The sequence below is a fragment of the Onychostruthus taczanowskii genome, unplaced genomic scaffold, assembly GCF_017590055.1.
Source record: "Onychostruthus taczanowskii isolate IOZ18803 unplaced genomic scaffold, ASM1759005v1 scaffold40, whole genome shotgun sequence".
NCBI lineage: Eukaryota > Metazoa > Chordata > Aves > Passeriformes > Passeridae > Onychostruthus > Onychostruthus taczanowskii.
In genome coordinates this window covers 935,538-957,444 of record NW_024501460.1, presented here as the reverse complement: position 1 = coordinate 957,444, position 21,907 = coordinate 935,538, and the positions used below count along the sequence as shown (strand labels likewise).

The 21,907-nt window shown below is 41.4% G+C and overlaps 1 protein-coding gene across 7 annotated transcripts in view; it reads right to left on the bottom strand.

The window, feature by feature from the left end:
- Positions 1–21,907, bottom strand: part of JARID2 (jumonji and AT-rich interaction domain containing 2) — a 215,706-nt gene that overhangs the window by 21,106 nt on the left and 172,693 nt on the right. For all 7 annotated transcript variants that reach the window (XM_041413111.1, XM_041413113.1, XM_041413112.1 and 4 more), the window contains 3 exons: positions 14,806–15,035; positions 5,989–7,006; positions 1,613–2,115 (listed from right to left, as the gene is read on the bottom strand). In XM_041413111.1, coding sequence (XP_041269045.1) covers positions 1,613–2,115; positions 5,989–7,006; positions 14,806–15,035 — 1,751 coding nt within the window. The remainder of the gene's footprint in view (positions 1–1,612; positions 2,116–5,988; positions 7,007–14,805; positions 15,036–21,907) is intronic.

The following is a 21,907-nucleotide window of genomic DNA, read 5'->3' as shown; positions in this document are numbered from 1 at the left end:
CTCCCAGTCTCTGCACTAGAGAGAATGTGGGATGGGATCAATACAAACACTTGCCAGTGTCTGGGAATCTGTTGGTACCACCGTGGACAACCCAGGGCATTCTCTGAGTGGCTCCGTGTGCTGCAGCTGCTTTGGTGGGTGGGGAGAGCCCCCACCCACGGGCTCAGTGATGCTCCCCTCCAACAGCCTCCATGCTCAGGACAGAAGTATTTCTGCCTAGTATTGTCAGACTCAGACAGGGTCTGATGCTGCCAGTACTGCCAGTGCTTTTTTTGGTGACCAAGCAGAAATTCTGGGAGCTCTCTGCCTTTTGGGGTGAGGGCCTGGTACTCAGCAGACTCAGACTGGCTACAGCTACAGACTGTAGCTACCAGCTACACTTTGCTTGCTTGCTTTTTTAGTACTTCCTAAATCCAATTGGGATACTTCTCACAAATCCCAATTTTGCTTTTTGAGTGACTTTGTATCTATTGAACTTTGAAGTGGGACTTGCAGTGGAAAAGAAGAAAAAGGCATTCCCCCACTAAGTTTGAGGTTGTTCATGCAGGGTAAGGTTGATCAAGTTTTTCATTTAACCATCATTAAGCACAGGATATTAAGCACAGAAATGCCACTTCACTATTCACAAAAGCTGCTGTCATTAGATAAGCTCCTCTCCAAGGGCAGCATGGCAAAGAGATTGTTTTTCAAAGGTGGGATTGAGGCCAGAGTCCCCAGTAAAAAGAATTTTTGGGCTGACAAATCATAACAGGCTGCAAAAGAAAACTGAAGCAAGCTTTTAAAGCTCAAGTTGTGAGCTCATGCAGTCCCTAAATAGCTTAAAAATAAGTCATTTTGAGCTATCTGGCTTCATTTCCTGGTGATGGAAGTGAGATTGGAAGGGGAAGAACAGCATATTCCTTTACTGGGCACGGACACTCAGCGCTATATTTCTCTCAGAGCGAGGCTACACCATTCAACTCAATTCAAAATTGCACTGTGAGTTGCAGCGCCAAGTCCTGCTCCAGAGCATGAGACTGCCAACTAAAATACACTGAACGAGTCAGCATTCCTTTGTAAATGGATGTACTTCATATGTGGAGGACTAAGCGCCCATGTGACTGTTAGTGCTGAGCAAACCTGGCATCGTGGATGAAAATATTGTTTGCATTTCAATTTGCCCTTTCTAAATGTAGCAGTATTTCTAGTGATGTTCGTTTTGATGTGCAGCACTTCACTCAACAAGAGGTTTGCAAGAAGCAGGAATGAGAAAGCAGAACATTACTTTAAATGTCACTAGAAAATGAAAATAAAATCTGTGTCTGCAAGGATAATTGGGCAGAGATATTCAGGGAGCCTCTCACAGGGAGATGAAGGGGGGCAGAGCCCAGTGCATCTTGTTATGACAATAATGCCTCCCAGCTTTTCCACACATCCTGCAAGAGCCAGGCATATCAGGATAAAGCCACCAGACTGCCTGGCCATGAGAACCATGATAACTGCTGCCTCAGGAATGCCACTGCAACCCAGCAGCTCCCCTCAGCTCCCCTCAGCCGGGTGTGCACCCAGACACCACCCACACAGCAGCACCATCAGCTCCGCAGAGCAGACAGGGCAGAGCCAGCCTCATTACCTTGTATATACACTTGTGTAAGTCGCTAAGAACTCCCTCCTCCTCCTCCTCCTCGTCTTCCTTCGTGGTCTCCTTTTCCTGAGCAAAGAGCCGCCGCCTGCCCGTCTTCAGTGGGACATCGACCTCTTTTAACTTGTTGCGGAAGCCATTTTTGTGAACCACGCCATTGATGAGTCCATTTTTGGGCTCAAACCGGGGCAAGGAATGGAACTTGTAGGCATTCTCAGAATGTCCCTCCAAAGGTCCTTTCCTCTTCTCCAGGATTTCCTTTTCCAGCAAGACCTCCTTCTCCAGTTTCTTGTGCTCCTCAGGGGAGAGGGAGTCATAGGAGAGCAAGTACTGGCAGTAGGCTTCTTGTAGCTTGGCCAGCCTGTCCTGTGCAGTTTTGGGGATGTGCAGCATGTCTGCCAGCTTGTTCCATTTCTTGAGGTCAGTCACTTGCTGCATCCCCCCCATCTCGTTGATCAGCTGGACGAAGCAGGCCAGGTCGAGCTCGCAGCCTCCTGGGGTTCACATGTGCCAGGTAGCAGAGGAAGGGAAAGGGAAACACAGGAGCAGATTAGGAAAGCTGTGGGCAGCTCATGTCAAGTGTGCTACCAGGCTGGGCACACAGGGGACGTGACAGCTCCAGGCACCTGGGCACCAGAGCAGAATTGTCCCTCTCTTGTATGCCTCCTGCTGAAGAGAGGCACACACCACTGTTTTGCCAGCTCAATTCATTCATAGGCCATATTCTGCTACTTGCAGCAGCCTTCCCTACGATTCTGTCTGCTCTCCTCCTTGAGTTTCATGTCCTTCTTTTCTCAGAGCACCCCAAGCTATCTCCCTGACACACATCTGTGCCCTGGTCATTACTCAACGGCTGGAGAGATGAGGGCTGCCCATCTCTGTAAAAGCCCACACATCCTCAACCCAGCACCAGTCCCGTGTCTGGTTCATACCAGGAATAAACAAAACCAGTGTAAAGCTGAGGTACTGGCCATCAGAAAGACAAATACCTATCCTTTTTGCAGGTGAAATAACAATTATCTAATATCTGCATGACACCTTGAATGAAGCTAGTATTTAAAAGGAACACATTATTAATTTCACTACAGGTAATAAAATCCATATAAAAACCAAAGGGAGGAAAGGGATTGTTTGGGGTTGGAGCCTGCAACCACATAAAAAGTTCCAGACACATTATTCTTCCAGTCTGAGGCCATCCATATTTTATACTCCATTCTGGTTTTGTATGTTGTAAGATGACTAGCACATTTCACACTCCAGTCAAAAAAAAAAAAAAATTATACAAACTGCAGCATAAAAAGCGGCCAAATGGATGAGGAACAATGAAAGAAACATCATAAATACTCTGAAAGCACAGAAATAAATCATCAGTGGAAAGAGTGAAGAAACGGCCCAAAGACCACCTACAATTCAACAGGGCACTGTTCAAGGAAAAAAGAGAATTAATACAAAACCAGCGTCAACATCTCTGCCGCCACACTGTCTCCCCTTTGCCTTTGTCTTTGAGAAAAGTAAAGAATCATCATGCCATAGCCATTTCAGAGCACTCAGAAATGCTACTGCAACAGAGGAGGGCAAGAAGCAACATTATTGTAAATATTTACTGCAGGATGCACAGTTACATCATCTGAACTCATATCCTACTGCCACATCACTTTTTTCAAACTACCCTGTGCTGCATTTATACTGCCCACTCAGCACAAGACAAAGGTGTTTGGCTGCAGACAAAACCAAGCATAAGGCTTTGAGCAGAACATAAGGGTGGAGGCAGGACCACGAGGCAGGAGATTTATCCTATTTAGTACATTTGGGAATAGGATGGGGGAGATTTTAGAAAGGTCTTGAAGCTGAGAAAAAGTAAACACCATTGTGAGAAAAAACGAAATGAGTTTGTAAAGCTTTCTTTCTTTCTTACTATTTTGGTCAGTGGTTTCTCCATGCAAGTCACAAATAAGCTGAAGGTGTAAGTCAAGAGATGGCTTTCCATGCCAACAGATTCGGCAATCTACATAAAGTTGGGCAACATACTCCCAAACTTGGAAAGAAGTGTGGCCCAGATTTACCATTATATGTTTTCTCCAGCACACACTCAGTTTAAGGCCCCAGTTTCAGCACTGTTGAAAATTCAATTTTCTCCTGCATCATGGAATGATCACTCATAATCACTCTGCAATATTAGAGCTCGAGTAGCACTTCATTCAACCAGAGCCTACAGCTAAGGTTTGCAAAATGCTCTCAATTATAATTCCATTTCACACAGTCATAACTTTTGGAAGCATTTATATCTCAGACTGATGTTCTCCAGGATTGACCTAAGCTTGCTGCATAAACTTTCCTTGAAAGACTGAAGGAGAAAAAAAAAAGAGAAAAAAAAAAGGAAAAAACACAACAACCACAAAATGAGTTCTTTAAAAGCACCTATAGCAAAATGGCTTAAATAGGAAATCTGGCACTTTATGCAGAAGCAGTGTTTAACTTTTTTTTTTAATTGCCTTAATTTCCCTAAGTTAGGAATACTTTTAAATTGCTTAGTAAGCAAGCTCATTTTTAAAAAGAAAATTTTAAATCTTCAGGTATGCATTTAATACCAAATGCTGGCACTACACAAGTCATTGGCAAAAGTCCCACTTAATTCAATGGAAATGTGATTTGGCCTGGAGAGAAGGCTATGTATGCATGTCTACTTAAATAAGCGTGCATTTATCACCACAGATTATTTCATATGTTTCCTGACAGAACCAACAGATTTTTCCTCTTTGTGCACTGATGATCTCCAGTTTTTTTCCCCATTTTGTTTTTGATTTTAAACACAGGATAGGTAGGAAATTAACCGCAGAAAGGATACATAGGATGCAAATTTGTAAGAGACCACTATTTGCTCTGATTATATGGCACCCAGCAGAATAGAATCCTTGACTATTCATTAGGCTCTTAGGTGCTTAAATAATACAAATAATTAACAGTAATGCCATCTTAATGCCAAGTTAAGGTATTTCATTAAAAAGTTAACATTGTTTCAGGAGCGTTAATCGAGCTGTCTTGCACATTTTCTTCTCTCTCTTGCCAATGTAAATGTAATTCATTATTCTTTTCCATTAGCATACAACCACTGCATACATTAGGCATACAAAATGTTCATTTATTGCTGCTTGAGTGATTTTAATTTTCAGATTTCCTTGAACGTTTTTGCATGGCTATTGCAATATAGTGCTATCCTATCGTTCTTCCTTCTTGAAATTTTGTTATTTCTCTGCTGTGCCCTGCATCAGTTCACCATAAAGTCTGCAATCATTTTGTGTGCTTTTATGCATTTTCCCTCACTTACCATATGTGATATAAAACAAAGTTTAAAAAGGAGGAGGCGGGGGAAGGGAGTGTTGTGAATCGTTTAAACAGAAAATCATGTCCTTTAATCCAACCAGTGCCAAAAGCTGCCTTGGGTCCGATAATGCCTCAAAGGCAAAACTCTAGCCTTGAGCTGCAACATGCAGGTTGTGTGAGCTTGTGACCCAAAACACCTCAAAAACAAAGGGAGGAACTTACAAAAATTAAAAACACAGGTTTCTTACTATGTGGTGTCTGCAAAGGCAGTAGAGATGGAGGTAGCTCATCCAATAGTTCATTTGTATGCTGCTGTTGTCATGTTTTTACAAACTATTGTCACATTTTTGTCACGTGTCATATCTGACAGCAGACCATAAACCAAGAATTCTGTTAAATAAGTGATTCTCACTCAGGCATTAGCCCTGGCAGACACCTGCTGGGAGAAATAATGAAACCTCCATTTTGCAATCAACTACATTTTACTGCCTATTCTTGACACTTAATGGTTGTTAAATGTCAGCAGGTCACTGCAAATTTGTGATTTTAAGTGTCTGAGTATCCAAACACAAGTCAGTTCTGAGATATTTTCTTTCCCCTTTGGTTAAATGTTTTTAAAGAAAGAGGCGGGGAGAAAAATGTATTAAAGCCCAGCAGCATTGCAACCTGTTAGGAAAACATCTTTGGAAAGGTCCAAAAAATATTCTGAAACAACCTTTAAAACAAGGCTATCAATATATACAGTCATACAGCCCACATAAATAAACAGCAGGGAGAGAAGAAGATTCTGAAGTCTGCCGATCAAGGTCCCACGGAGCGATTTCTTTTTCCCCTGGGTCAAACAGGGAGGGAAATGGCGATATAAAGTCGCCCTGGAAAGCTCCCTGACAACCTACCTGCATCGTGCCTGGTCAGTGGAAAAAGAGAGAGATTCAGAGCTCTGCAGTGTTAACTGAGCATGGTTAAGCATAAAGGCAAACAGAGCATAAAGTCGTATACGGACACTTACAAGCAGCGGCAAAAGGCCAAGGAATCACAGCCCTTACCTATGAGTGGGAGTTCATCCATGGTAATGCCCTGAGATTTGAGGTGCTTCTTGATACAGGCCAGCCGCTGCACGTTGGGTCCCCAGCGCCTGCCTAGCTTGTGTATGTGCTGAATCTGTGTCACAAACCGCATTTCATCGTTTAGCTTGCACTCAGGTCTCCAGTCTGGAGGAGGAATCACCCTGCACATCCCATACTTCTCTACCTGAGCTCGGACTGACTCAATGTATATCAGTGGGTCATGAAATTCCTTGGTGGAGGGCCTAAGGATGGGAATCTCCCCCAGCATCCCCCACCCAGACTTACTACTGCCCTTTTCGTGCTTTCCCATTGAGTCTTGTGGCTTGTGCAAGGACTCCGCTTGAGAGGTAGAACGATTTTCACAGGAGGCATTTTCAGTTTTGCCATGTGCTTGTTTCCCTGGCGTACTCTTTCCAGCAGTGGCTCTTTTCGGCCTATTTCTTTCCAAACTTTTCTCTGGCACTTCCTTTCTAAGGTGTCCATTGAGCAAAGGCTTTTCTACTGCTGCCTTTTTGCTGGCAGCTTCTGCCAAGTTGACGGCCCCTTTCATTCTCTTGGTGGGCGACTGTATTTTGTCTATGTGGTTCGTCTCTTCCAGCCTCCTCTTCGAGTTGCGCAGCCCCTCCCTTAACTGTCTCCCCACCTCCTTAGTGCATGTCTTTTGGTTCAACTTGCCATTGACTTTTACACCATTAACAGCGGTATTGTTAGACTTGGATGCTCCAAGGGATAGCACCTGTTTGCGGGTTTTTGCATTGCTACTTTCTATTTTCCCTGAGATTGTGTGGTTGACAGGTGAACTGGGTTTGTGGTGATTTAGTTTGGTTTCCTTGACCAGTTCTTTCTTGGCTTTGGTGTATGTGACAGTTCCCTTTGTCACTGTTGCAGTGTACTTCACAGTTTTGGACGGTGAAGGTCTGACTTCTCTCATCTTTTTGGCACTGGCTGCATTTGCACTCGGAGATGACATTCGAGTGACCCCGTTGACTTTAGAAACCTGAAATGCCAGAAGTGTTGTAGGAGGAGCAAAAGGAAGGAAACACAAAACAGAAAAGTAAATTAATAATGTGACCACTCAGCCCCAGTTTCCCATTTTCTGGACAACCATGTTCTGCAGTCTTGACTCCTGGCCTCATCATACAATCTTCACATAATGGTTTCCACACAGGCAAGAGAGGGGACTAGGCATTTATAATAATCAAATTTTTAAAAAATGTAGGGTTTTTTGAAATTTACCAGAAAGCCCCCAGTCTCGCTTTCACAGGTACAAAGCCTCTGACATTAGGAAGGGTGAGGTCCCTTGCTTGCACTACCCCTCTCCTTGTCTACCAGAAAACTGTTACGGGACTACAAAACACATATATAGTCTGATTTACAAACTAATACCTTCATCACCTCTTTTTCTGGCCCTCAAGACACTCTGTCTCTCTCCCAACCAACTTCCTTTATGTGTACACACATTTCACTACTCCTTAGCAGACAAAATAGGCAGCATATATTATCTACTCTAACAGGCATCTGCACATTTGCAAAAAACACATCGAGATTCAAATCAATTTACCTCCTATCCATGCATACATATAAAAAGAGATCTGTAACACATTATCCACCCAACAGATCAGCATGGCCATGAAGGATCCAGTCTGTCACACATATTAAATCTTGGGCAGCATATTGTTGCTGAAGTTGATAATTTGAAATAAAAAAAACGTATACAGTAGTCAAATATATATTTTTTTAAAGTTGGTATCTGGGTATCAATGGTATCAATGTTGCTGACACATATTCTATTAGATCATATTGTCAATGGAGCTTAGAAATGCTGAACTCTGCTGCTTTCTGTTAGACATTTAAACCGAGTTCTGAGACTAGAATTAGTATTTTAACTACAAGATGTGTTGAGGACCAAAAGCAATCCCCAACTACAAAGGGAATTGAGACAGCTCAGCACTGCCAAAGCTAAACCCCACTACTAAAAAAACAAAGTTCAAGTTCAAAACTCAAACAAATTTCAGCATTTACACAACTTTAAACATTGATTCCTCACTCCTTAAATGACTGTGAGCACAGAAAAACACATCCAAAAGTCAGAAGCACTGATAAAAGCGCTCAAAGTGAAAGCATACAGTACAATCACCCCTTATCAGCACTCAGGTGAGTAAAACCATTTCCTGCAGAGTTGTAGTACTTTCTCCTGTGGGATTTTGAAATCCTTGCCAAATCAGTAAGCACGGCAGCTTCTCCCAAATAAATGCAAGAACTGCAGTCACTTATATAATAAGGAAAATATCTAACAGGGATCAAATAGAGGCTGAAAATACTGTGCTGTGGTCTTGCATGCACTGCAAGTGATTTGTGGAAGGGGAACTGGAACCTGAAGATTCTGCATACACACACATTTGTGTGCTCATGCACATTTTCTCCTCTGTACTCCAGAAACTGGAGCAGGAGTAATGAACTCTTAAAAACCATTCATATTCTTGTCCTTCCTGTGCTGGAAAGGTAGAAACACTTAAGGAAAATCCAGTTAACTGATGACATGAGGTTTTACCTTGAGCTTTTCAAAGATGTATGAGGTATCATCTGGAAAGCAAACACTTGCAAACAGAAATGCATTTACCCATTTCCCTTGAAATTTAAGCAGTACTCTGTATTTGAAATGCAGGCCTGGATTTAACTTTAACATCACTTCTTCACGCTGCAGAGCAGACATGGGAGGAGAGCTGCTGAGAGCTGCTGCCTCTTGCCTGCAGCAGTCACAACAAGCATTGAACATCCCTGGATTTATAAATAGCTGGAAACATTGATTACAGATTTCACCTAGACTAATAAAGAAGAATTGATTGAGAACTGGAAGGGGAAGGTAGTCTGGGTGACAGTCATCATGAAATGGGTTTTGATTTCTATGATGTGACAACAGTAGAGAAAGGACAACAGACTTAAAAAAAAAAAAAAAAAAAAAAAGCCCCCAGAAAAAAAAGAAAAGAAATATCCACCTGAAAAAATCCAAACCAAAGCAATTTCCACTTAGAGGGAAGGTATAAAGCACAGTCCATTATGGCTGTTCACAAAGTTCTCTAACAACTGGAAAATTAGAAAATGATCACAGTAGAAAGTGGTAACACAATTATGTGACTAAGGGCAACTGTATAGGAAAAGAAAAAGTACATATTAAAATCAGAAAGGCCAAGGAGCTAACGACACTTCAGTTAGCAAAAAACTAAAACAGAAAAAAATATATAAATACCTTAAAAAGACAAAGTAACAAACAATGGAAGAGATAAAGCACCACACAAGGAAGGAAAACAAATAGCCTGACTAAAGTGCTCCTGCTTCTTTTGCATTAACCTTCACCAGAAGCGCCACTGACTGAATATTTATCAGGTACGGAACATAATCCATTTCAGTAAAAAGACTAGGACAGCAACCCCAATAAGGTGAAAGGTACAGAAATGACTTGGGGTATGGCTCCTGGAAATAAGCTGGGGGCAGAGACTCTTCCTAATTGCCAATCCTAAAATAATTTTGGAACAAATCATCAAACAGTTAATTTGGAAACACACAAACGATTACCAAAAGTTAAAAACAAAAGAACAAAATCTACCCAGGTTTTTGCCAAAATAGCAAATCTATCAAATTTAATCATCTTTCAACAGACACCTGGCTGAGCAGGTAAAGAAGCATCTCTGCTGCAGCAGGATTTTGGTCACTGTCCCCTGGGACATTCCATCAAACTCCTGAGACACATCCCAGACATAATTACGCTGAAGTGATGTCACATGGGACTAAATAAAGTCATCCTCAAGAGAAGTTTTCATTGCTATATTTTACTGTTGTCCTGGGAGGGCACTTCATGTGTCTTCCTGCAGGGACTTGGCTTTGCCTTGATTCTACCAAGTATTTTCATTATTGTAAAATAGTGAAACACACTGGGAAGGAAGAGGCTGTAATCACTCATAGGACAAGACCAAAATCAAAGGCACTCTTGAAGAACCTATTTCAGAGCATTTCTGCAGTAAGAGGAAGTGCTATATTTAGGAGGCACAAATCATATACACGTAGGGGAAGAATAACATTTGGGGACCGCTGCAAAGTGAGCTGCAAAATGCAATGGCAATACAAAGCACACAAATCACTTTCTGAGACATATTGTTAAGCATGTTGAAAGCAAAGGGAGGAGCACAGGCTTTTCCTAAGAGGAGCTAGACCCAGCACTGGGGCCACACTGTGAGAAAAATTTAGATAGAAGAGCAAGTCCCAAAGGTACACCAAGTGCTCAAGTATTTGAAAAGTAAGATTGTTGCTGAAAAGCCAATGGAGCTGGTCTTACTCTGAAAGAGATCACTATGGGACAACTCTGTACAGTCTTCTGATGCAGAAGGAGCTCCTCTGAAAAGAGACAGTAAATGCTATCTCTATGTTCACTGGGAAAAGCAGGAGGAAAAAATCTCATTAAATGTCTACAATGATCTGAGGCACAAGTAGGAAAACTTGCTCATTAGCAGAAAAGGAAAACACTGGAAGAAGCTGTCAATGGATATTGTGGAGTCTCCTCTACAGGAGGTTTTCAGAAAGTTTCAGGAGGCTATAGCTGTATTACTGTGCTGTCAGGTATAATCAAGACAAAATCTCAGGGTGAGCAGTCAGGCTGCATGGAGGCACCTTGTCATTCCAGCCTGCTGATGATTTTTATTGAGGAAGTTGTGACCAGAAGTCTGAAGGGTCACCTGGGGTACTCCTGCAGGAAGAGCTTGTGACACGGGCTGAGAACAGAACAGAGCAAAGTGCTCATGGAAAAGGCAAATATCCTCACAGCTTCTATTCAAAGCAAAACATGTCATGAGCACCATGAGAACCTCCAATCCTAGATCATAAGGACAATATATTGAATTTTTATTCAAACTTATCATGGAGTCCAACCATTAACCCAGCACTGCCAAATCCACCACTAAATCACATCCATTAGTGGCACACCAACAGGTCTCTTAAATACCTCCAGGGATGGTGACTCAATCCCTTTCCTGGACGGGCCATTCTAATACCTGGCCCCCCATTTTCAGCAAAGAAATTTATCCTCATACCCAGTCTAAACCTACCCTGGTGCAACTTGAGGCCATTTTCTCTGGTCCTATTTCTTGTCATCGAGAGGAAGAGGCGGACCCACACCTGACTACAGCCTCCTTTCAGGCAGCTGTAGAACATGATATGGTCACCCCAGAATCCCATTTTCTCCAGGTTCAGCAGCCCCAGCTCCCTCAGCTGCTCCTCAGTAGGCTCCAGACCCTTCCCCAGCTCTGCTTCCATTCTCTGGATGTGCTCCAGACCCTCAATGTCTACTTTGTGGTGAGGGGCCCAAAACAGAACACAGCACTCAAGGTGTGGCCTCACCAGTGCTGAGTACAGGGGGACAATCCCTGCCCTGCTCTTGCTGGCCACGCTGTTCCTGGTACAGGCCAGGGTGCCATTGGCCTTTTGGCCACCTGGGCACTGCTGGCTGTTGTTAAGCCACTGTCAACCAGCAACTGCAGGTCTTTTTCTGCTGGGCAGCTTTCCTGCCTCTCCAGATCCCTCTGCAGAGCCTTTCTACCCTCATCAAGTCATTATTCCCACCCACCTGGGTGTCGTGTGTGAATTGACCGGGGGTGTCCTCAATCCCCTTGCCCAGGTCACTGATGAAGATGTTCAACAGCGCTGGCACCAGCACTGAGCCCTGGGGAACGCCATGGGTGACCAGCCGACAACTGCATCTAACTTCATTCACCACCACTCTCTGGGCCCAGCCATCCAGACAGTTTTTAACCTAGCTAACACCCATCCAAGCCTTGAGAAGCCTGCTGCTCCAGCAAAATGTGTGGGAGGTGGTGACAAAGGCTTTACTGAAGTCCAGGGGGACAACAGCCACAGCCTTTCACTCATCAACTAGGTGTGTCACCTAGTAGGAACGAAGTGACTGACATTAGCTTACATGATCCAAAGTCTTGAGCCAAAATGTGAAACTAAGGATACGAATAATCTCATCTTTGACTTTCGGATATGTTCCTAGTTTTGCTGACATATAATCGTCTTCATACCACTGTTTTCTTTACTGAACACTTGCCTTGCAGTAACACATGGTAGGATAGATTTTAAATTTTCTTGTCTTTATTAAAAAAATTAAAAAAAAAAAAAAAAAAAAAAAAAAAAAAAAAAAAAAAAAAAAAAAAAAAAAACCCCAAAAAACTGCACCAGCACTGTCTTGCAGCAATGGGTTTGTTAGATTTGAACTGGTCTACATACACACCTCTGCATGGCACCTAGGATTCAGCCTCTAAAACCATACACAAAAAATAAACAAGCTTCTAGATAGCAACCACAGTGATAAGAACATCCTTAGCAACACTGAGAACAGTTTTGGTACCAAACAAATCCAAGTTATGCAACCGATCTCTTAATTCATTCATAAAAATAATTCTGTGCTTATGAGTTGTGCAGAGGTAAATTACCATATTAGGCCAAGAGAGGGCCCCATTGAACTACATTTCCTTTGCTCACAACCCTTTAAAGTAGGAAGACTTTGGAAGATGGCAAAGGAGAATGCAAAAGAGATAAGGAACCTGTGACAAGCGCAAGGGCACACCAGAAGATGAAAGACATCAAAAAAGAAAAAGAGAGGAAAAAAAGAAAATCTCTTGTAATTTCTAGCCTTTATTTTCTGTAAGACTTAACAAAACAAAAACACACAAAAATAAACCATGCAAATGCAGTGATCAAGAAGCAAAAATATAGTGGAAGAAGGAAGAATATGTGACTGGCACCCTGGGAGAAAAATCTCCTTTTGGAAAATACTGAAGAAGTCAAAGACTCAGGACAACAGCAAGAAATTCAGCAATGTCCCATAACTGGTAAGTCTAGGGTTGTGTACAAAACTAAGGCTTTCTTGTCAGGCAAAACATATAATCCACCATAAATTAGCTAGAGTCATATTTTCATTAAAATTTGTAAGGAAGTACTTATGCTGCTGTGGGTTGCAGAAGAAAATTTAGGTGTCTAATAATTTCTTAGGAAGAAAAAAAAAAAAAAAGCCACATCATCTTGACTTAAACCCCCCCTTATTTTCTGAAGCCTGGAGACCACCCCTGCTGATGTGTCCATGTGGTGTGACTGCTACTTGTATGGATGGCATCACTTTAAATTTTTCTCCATTGTGTGTCGCACAATCAAAAACATTTAATACTCTACGAAGCAAAACCACTTGGATTGTGGACAAAACTGTTCTACACTTGTCTTTTTCCTTTCAGAACTACCTTCAGAAGTGGCAGCAGTTGACTTTCACAAAAGTTTTCGCCAACCAATATCTGATAATACAAATTTAAAGCATTTCACACAAGTGTTCTAGTAGGTTAAAAGAATTAAGAACTGCATTCTTATGTTTTGGGAACTTCTTCAACACCATGAGCTCATGACAGAGCATGTCACAGCAAGGACCATAAGATACTGGTAATCACAGAAAAGAAATCCAAAAAGATGCAAAAGAAGGCAGACATTCACACTGATGCTTAGATAAGGGCAAATTGCCACGGTGGAAAAAAGAATTGAAGTCTTAGAGAGGCACAGACATACTGTGAATAGCCTTCAGGATCTCAAATCTGATTTAGAAGGTAATACAAATTCGGTGGAGGCATTTCAGGAGAACTTAAACCACCACTGAAACACACAGCACTAAAGATTTCCTCAGCAACAGCATCACTGCTTTTCTTTTTGCCATTTTTAATTTCCAAGCCTGTGACTCAGAGGTGCCATTTAAAGGTCTTGACAGCCCTCTACAAGATGGCAATTCCAGCTGCACTGAAGACCAGGCCAGCCTACTTAGAAGAAAAATCTTTAGGTGTCAGCAAGTAAAGACTGCCTCCAATCAGTCCATTGAGAATTCATCACTGCAAAACAACCAACCAACTAACAAAAAAACCAAACCTGAACAAACCAAACAAAAACCACAACAACAAAACTAAAAACAAAAATCCACAAAACCTCCCCCAAACAAACAAACAAACCCCACCCACCACCAACCAAATCAACATCCCCCGCTCCCCCCCCAAAAAACCCCAAAACCCCCAAAAGGCTTAAGTGCAGCAAGCTTTCTGTACTGCACTGTCCTGGTGCAGGTACTCTGCTAACCCAGCCCCAGCCTGAGTAAGGACAGTCACAAGCACTGAAAGCCTGGTCTGCTAAACTTTCACACCTGAATTCTAGTTAGGTTGAAACAAATCCCTTGTTGAATTTTTTTGCTAGCTTTCAACCAAGTAACATGGAAATCTAAAAACTTCTCCCACCAGGTACCTTCATTGTGAAGGAGTCAATATTTTGGAGCATCCTGTCTATGCAGCAGACAAAACATTTTTCCCAGGCTCTGAGGTTTGTGCTGCCTATGTGCAAACCAAGACACCTGAGTGCAGTGTCAGGTTCTCCACAGCACCAGTGAGCCCGCGAGATAAGGCACACAGATCAGCTCCTTCTTCCATGTGCTGCCAGCCTTGGCAGTGTCAGAAAGGTTTCATAAACAACAATGTGAACTTTACTCTTTTATATGAATACACCAGGTAATAAAAAGGGTTGTAAAGCACGCTTTATCATACTGACTTCCCGTATATATTTTTCTTTTTTCCTTTTTTTTAATCACTGAAAATTTACTCCCTGCTGCTCCAGAGGATGCTTTTATGGATCGCCACATTCAATCTACACCAAGCAGTGGAAAAAGGAGCTTAGAACCATAAAAGCCTTTGTTTCCCCATGTGTCCACAGCAGAGTGCAACTTATTACCTGTTTCCTTAAGTCCTGAGCCGATCTGTGAAGAGTGTGGTGGTTGTTAGCCGTGAGCCCTTTCGTAGAGGAGCCAGTGTTTGTAGTAGCGTGGTGATTAGCAGCAGCCTGGTCTTTTCGACTCTCAGCCTTATGTTCGCTGTTCCTCTCCTTCCCTGGGGTGGCCTCTTTGCTTTTGTGTTTCTGAGCAGGTTCTTTCTCCTTCGATGATTTGCTGGACCCATTGAAAACTGAGAAGAGAGAAAATCAGGTTATTAAGAGGAAAAGAAGAAAAGAAAAAGTATGCAAGACAAAACACTTCATTCAAAACATCACAATTTTCTCTGCTCTCAGTGCTGGATATTTAGTGAATGCCTTCTTACATCTAAAGTTAAATCAATATAGAAATAGCACTATTTTGCATATTTCTTTAGATGAACAGATTTACTAAAGTATTTCCTCTGCCTGTTAGCACACATTATCTTCAATATCCAAATTAAAACACACAAGGTATATTACTGTTTTGACTGACCTAGATTTAGAATGATGAGTTTGATTTTTACTTATGACAGTTTTAATTATATTTTTTTGCTCTGGCAGTGAGGGAATTCTAAACATAACCTAAACAGAAAAAAAGATTTATATTTATACCAATATAGAAGAAAGGAAATGTTCCATGAAAAAGCACGTTTTGTTTTCATCAATACCCGAACTGCTGAATGAAACTGACAGCAGTTTGCGTATAGCAGACAAGCTGAAAATAGAAAAAGGTACTTCTGCAAAAAAAAGGAAAACACTAAAACCATTTTGGAACATGTGACATGAAGTAACACTGGGACCTGTGCTGAGCACCTTAACCTGTAAATGAAGGGATAAGAAAGTGTGGAACAGACACCTTTATTTTCTGTACACTAAATATTATGCGAATGTATACAAACAAGTTTTGTTCAGTCTCTGCTGAATTTATTTAAGAAGAGTCACTGCTCTTCTGTTGTCAGGGAACATGAAAAGCTGAAGCTAAAACAAACAGAAAATCACATCACATTTCTCTGTTTGTTAATCAGAAATGTGCTGAATTCATGTCAGTGATGCACCCTCTTCAGTGGAGCACTTGACAGAGGTCCCCAAGACTTGTGATCCAGCATCCACAATGGCAAATGCCCTCCTGCCTTTTAATTTTGATTTCTACCCGTCTTTCTCTGACACGGTTTACGAAGGGATGCAAACAAGAAACTTCATAAATACTAAACAGCACAGCTATGTGAAAACCTTATTTATTACAAACAACATTCACCATCTGTTTGGGAATAGTAACTAAATGCACAAAGTTACTGTTTTCTTGTGAAATGAAAGCCTTATTTTGTCACTAAAGGTGATATGCCTGCAACACACACCTTCTTATCAAAGTTGTGAAGCTTAGCTACCTTTACAGACGTAGAGTATTAACAGTAGGAGCAGCATTAAGAGCAGTAACAAAACCCAAACAACCGTGCTGGACAGAAGAGGTGCAGCTAAGCTACTCTTGAGCCAACCCTACCTCCAACTCTTCCCAAGCAGCTATCCAGCTTCCTGCAGCCGAAACCTTAGCAAACTATTGACAAATTTAATTTTCAGGTTGCTTATCACACTTTCAGTTCCCTTATCATATTCAGTCAGTCATAAGTATTGAAGCAGACTACTTAAAAAAGAAAAAACTGCAATTGCTTTTCCTCCTCTCTTCCTTCCCACCTGCATAAATGGAGTAAGAATGAGAGAAAAGCTGTCAGCAGTGAGTCACTACAAATTTCTGCATGGTTCTGTCTCTCCTGAGCTCAGGAGCAACTGGTGCTGCTCCAGCCAGCCAAGGATTTCTCAGTGATCTCTGCAAAAATCATGCAACCCTTTGTGTCTCGTTTCCAGTGATGGAACAGATAGTAATTGCCAACCCCTCTCAGGAAGTTCATGACAATACATTCATCCTCCTTTGTAAAGAATTCTCACATCAGATGGAAGGCACTACAGATGCACAAAGCATGACTATTTATTTTTAATAAGACCTAGCACAAACAACCAATGGCAGCTTTGTTAATATGTATTTTATCATTTGGAGTGATATCTTCCTTTGAAGGGAACAAATCGTATATAATGATCTGCTCCTACAGAAACATTCAAGTCAGAGAGATTAATTTTCTGCAATCAGTTGCCACTTTAAAAATCGAAGATTACTAAAACAGAAAACACAGCCAAAAGGCAAAATTGTGCACTTCTTGGGTTCACAAAAAAAAAAAAAAAAAAGGTGGGGGGGAAGAAGAAAAAAAAAAAAGAAGGAAAAAAAAAAGAAGAAAACATGAGACAAGGTATATTTTATATGCAACAGCTCATTAAATTTAAGTGTCGTGGGAACCCTGCCAGTTTTACCCTCTGAGTAATTATCTTTTGTCTTAATTTGTAAGATTCTTGAAAGGGAGAAGAGAGATACAGGAGGAAAAAAATGTTCAGTCTCACAGGAAAAGCTTAAAATCTAGTGTCTGAAAACACAACAAAGGGAGATGTAGACGCAAAACAGTTTTTGCCACACTGTCTTCTAGTTAAACAGTAGATAGTATCAGTTTCTATAAAAATCAGTATTTGTTTCTTGCAACACCTAGATTACTGTAATATCCAGCCACTTTATAGCCACCTATAAATCCTTTCTGCAATAGTAAGTTCAGAGAAATTCACAAATATACTATGTGAGCAACTATCTAAATGCTAACTCGATTAATTACAAAATGCTATCGCAAGCCAAGCATTTAGGGGCAGATAAAATCCCAGAGACTGTGGTTTTCCTCCCATCTCACTAAAAATGTTGAAGCAAGTTATTTACACAATAAATTTACTTAGTACAATACATGATTAAACTCTGGCCCCAACAGCTAGTAAGACAGTTCAGAGAAAAAATGTATCAACAAAAATTATTAAAGCGCGCCCCCCCCCCCCCTCGGTCCCCCCCCCCCCCCCCAAATCTTGTTGTTGAAGAGTAGCTGATAATAAGCCAGCAACACCCACTTCTCAAAGGAAAGAAAATAACCCCCCCCAAAGCCTCTGCAATAAATATTACTGAGACCAGATTTGATTAAACAATGAAATGATTACTGATTCTTTTGTGCCTTCTTATGCAGCAAATGGCATTCTCCTTCATGTCTGCCAGCTCCTAAGTATTTCTGATGCACTCAGAAAATCAGGAAAGGTGTACGTTGTGCTTTATGAACCCCTGACATGTGTGTTCCATGAAAATCTCCCATGTTAGAAGTAAGTCTGACATGCCAATATCCAATGTTCTGTTTCCATTCACTTCAGTTCCTTGCTAAAGTGTAGTCAATAAGGGTTTCACCCTCGAAGCAGTAATTTCACTAAGAGACAGAAAGACAAAAAACCAAGTCCAACCTACACTAGTGGTGAAACTTGCATTCCTGAGGCAGAAATGATGTGTAGTCTTGAATTATGATTATTTTATGCTACCATACTCTGTATTTCCAGAAGAGCTTGTAGTTAAAGGTAAGAAGCACTACTAACAAGTAATTAAAAGTCTAAGTAAATTATTAGTGTTCAGACACTCCAGATAGAATAAATGGGTATCATTATACTTGTATCCATTTGAATGCTTATTCTCAAAATGCTGTGTCCTCCAAAGCTATTACTATTATTAAACTGAAACAATAAGAGACCCACAGTGAAATACTTGTGGGTCTTTTGGTTAGCAGTGATGATCAAATGCAAAGAAACTGAACCACTACATTCAAAACTCACAAGCACTGGGGTTTTTTAAACCACTGATATAATTTATGGCAGCAGAGCAAAACCTTATGGCAGGCGTGATCCCCATGGATGCATCACAGTGCTCCCTGCATCAGGGGAACTAGACCCCAGGCACCAATATTCACCCAGGATCCCATACTGGGACTTTGGGGTATCTCATTTGAAACTGTGATAAAGAATCCCTACACAAACCAATGCAAACTGTGCAAATTGTGCCTCTATTAGGTGCAGCTATAATAATGTCTAAAAAAATTTTTTGGTCAAGTAAAGCCACAGATGTGTTCAATTACTACAGATTAACTAAGCATTTACTACAGGAATTGACACTGTAGAGGGCGATAAACATAATGTGTTTTCAGCAATTTTCGGAAGTATTCCTACAAATTAATTTGCACACAAACACTTCACAGGATACAGCCAGCCAGCCATTCAGAAGCTAATTTATAATATGCACAATAATCAGGCTTTCACTGTGGAGGCAGCAGAATTACTGGATTTGGTTCAGTCAGCTATTGACTCCACGGACAAAGCTTTGTTTCCCAAGCTCTCCTGGAGGTTATTCCTGCAACTGATATGCTTTACACTTGAGATAATTGGGGAGTTATCTGTGAGTTTAATATGGGCTGCAGAGTCCAGAACCCTTTTGCTGTGTGCCACTGGCTGGGAGATGAAGGCATGGACCATACATACGTGCTGCATGTTGCAGAGCTTGCACTGTATAAAGCACTTGATTGCGCATTCATAAAACTATCCAGAAAACAGAGGGGAGATAGAAGTGAAAGGGAGAAGTTTTGTTTTTAGAAGGAGAAAAGGGAACCTTGCCAATACTGTGAACCCCAGCCAGCTACTCCAGTGCAAGCCTCATGTTGTTACATACATCATGTTTGGGAAGAGATGTAGTATTAATCAACTTTCTGGCATGGAGTATCCATTACTGGACAAAAACATTCCTGCTCTGGCTTTAATTCAGTTCTAAGTCATTGTGAAAACATTTACGTGGCTCTCAAACTGCGTTAAAGGACCCAGGCAATAATTCTTTTTCCCTCCCAGAGGAACTAAAACAACCTTATACTTCCATAAAACACAGTATTTTAATACTGCCAAATGTTTTCCTTAAATGTCGGGTATGTTGTGACTCCCACAAATCATTTCCAGGGATAGAAGCTGTCTTCTGGAGCCCCCCAACATGCTTTGCCTACTCGGAGTCAGGAGCAAAGGTGTACTTCAGAAAAAAAGGCCAACACCACATCATATGAAAACATGTGGTATTGCTGTTTCTGCACTTCCCAAGCCCTAATGCAACACCACCCAATTTCTCAGTGGACAACACCGCACGAAAATTTCCATAGCTGCATGCTAGCAGGAGTCAAACAGGAGAGCCATGACAGAGGGGTAACACTGAATTCGTTTTTTGACACCATCAATAACACAGCTCAAGCCCTGCACGCACAGGAATATATTGGGCTACCGGGAGAAGCGCTATTGGTATGAGACACTGCGCCACTGCTTGCAAAAATTCAATACCAAGTGTCTCGTCTCAGCACAAATTCATTACTCTCACCTAACCATTACGACACAAACAACATCAAAAGGGTCACTCACTAAGCAGCAAGTCCATACAAGAAGTGTCTGTCTGTTATCACGAGTCTCGCACCAGGATAACAATTCAAATTTTTTTTTTTTAATTTTTTTTTTTTTTTTGAGCAACTTCCAGCTCCCCTGTTCTTCTCCACAGGTCATACATCTCGCTACTGAAAATCCGCAAATCCCCAAATGTGTTGTGCCTAATTTGCATATTTAAGTATGCAAATTACTGCAAACCGGGTAATTTTCGTGTTACATATTTTTGCAGAAAAATTAAATGTGCAAAAATGTTTATTGCAACAATTACTGGTTCCATGGTCTTTCAACAAAAGACTGTAAATCATCAAAATAATTGCCTACCCATTAACTATTGCAGCTCGCTGCCTGCAATGTTCTCATTCTTTAAAATATATTTTTCTTCTAAATGTTTACCTCTTCAGGATTAGTTTCACCAAAAATTATGTAAAAGTCTAAGGCTCCGTCTCATGTACCCCACCCACAAATACCAAGTTTAGTAAAATTCCAAACTAAATAAAGAACTCCAACCATAAATCAGAATTTTCTCAAAACACACTCAAACAGTAACGTATGTAAAAGATGTGCCATTCAAGCCCAAGATACACAAATGCTGCATTGAACTATTCCCTGAAATAAGAAAAAAGCTATCTACGATCTTTTCCTGCATCGTCTTTGTACTACTACACAGGTAAGGAAACTACTCTGCTAAATTACCCATTGCAAACTGAGAAGTGACATATTCTGTGTTTCTGCTAAGTGATTAGGACAGCACTGAAGCAGAGTATATAGTGTTTCTAGCAATGCTTGCTTACTATGCACTACTGCCAGGTCTGTTTTGAAATTTGAGCCCCAAGAGGAAAAAAGAAGCATCTATACAATTTTCTCCCCTGCTCATTTCAGGCAAAAGGCATGCAGAGCAGTTTTTATCTTGTCATGTTAACAAAACACAGCATGATCCAGCAACCATTTCTGACCCTGTAGGTTTTGCTGGCACACTGCAGCTGGATTACTCCTGCTCAGGACACCACTCGACCTTCACAAAGAAGTTTGGTTACAAATAATGATGGTTAATTCTGTTTCCCTAAAAGTAAATTAGAACTTAATTGTCTGTCTCTGGCATCCAGAGACAACAGGACATTCCCAGGTATGCTGGCCCAGATGTGCACTCCTCTCTGCCCTTGAGCTGCTGTGCTGGTGTGAGAGATATCTAATTCCCCAATCATTCTTCCTGAGAAAATTAGCCAACCATTATTAGAGGAACTGTAGCCTGGTGCATGCAATGTCTAAGCTGTCTACACAACTTTATCTGCTGCTCCTCCTGAGGCACTCTTCCAGCCCACAAGCCCTTTCAAGTACAGTAATACCTATCCCTCCTTTGCTCCTGAGATGGGACTGATAACCCAACAACTCCCCAGCTCCACCTTCCAGCTCTCTATCACAGCCTGCCTAGCAAAACACTTGGCACCTGCAAACATTTTTCTTCAGGAGCCTGCAGAGAAAACTTCCATTGTGCCACAGAACGAAATCAAACTGGAATTTATTTAGTTGCGAGGAATTCAAAGAATTAGGTTTAAAGGAACAAAGACCTAAGCGTACCCTCTTACCTACAACTTGGAATTTCCTCTGAGCAGTGGGGAGATGCGATTTAGACCCAATATCTCCAACATCTCCCCAGAAAGACTTGCACACTCCCTTTTACACACTCCCATGAATGCAAGGGATAAACACTTCTACTGCCAAACAT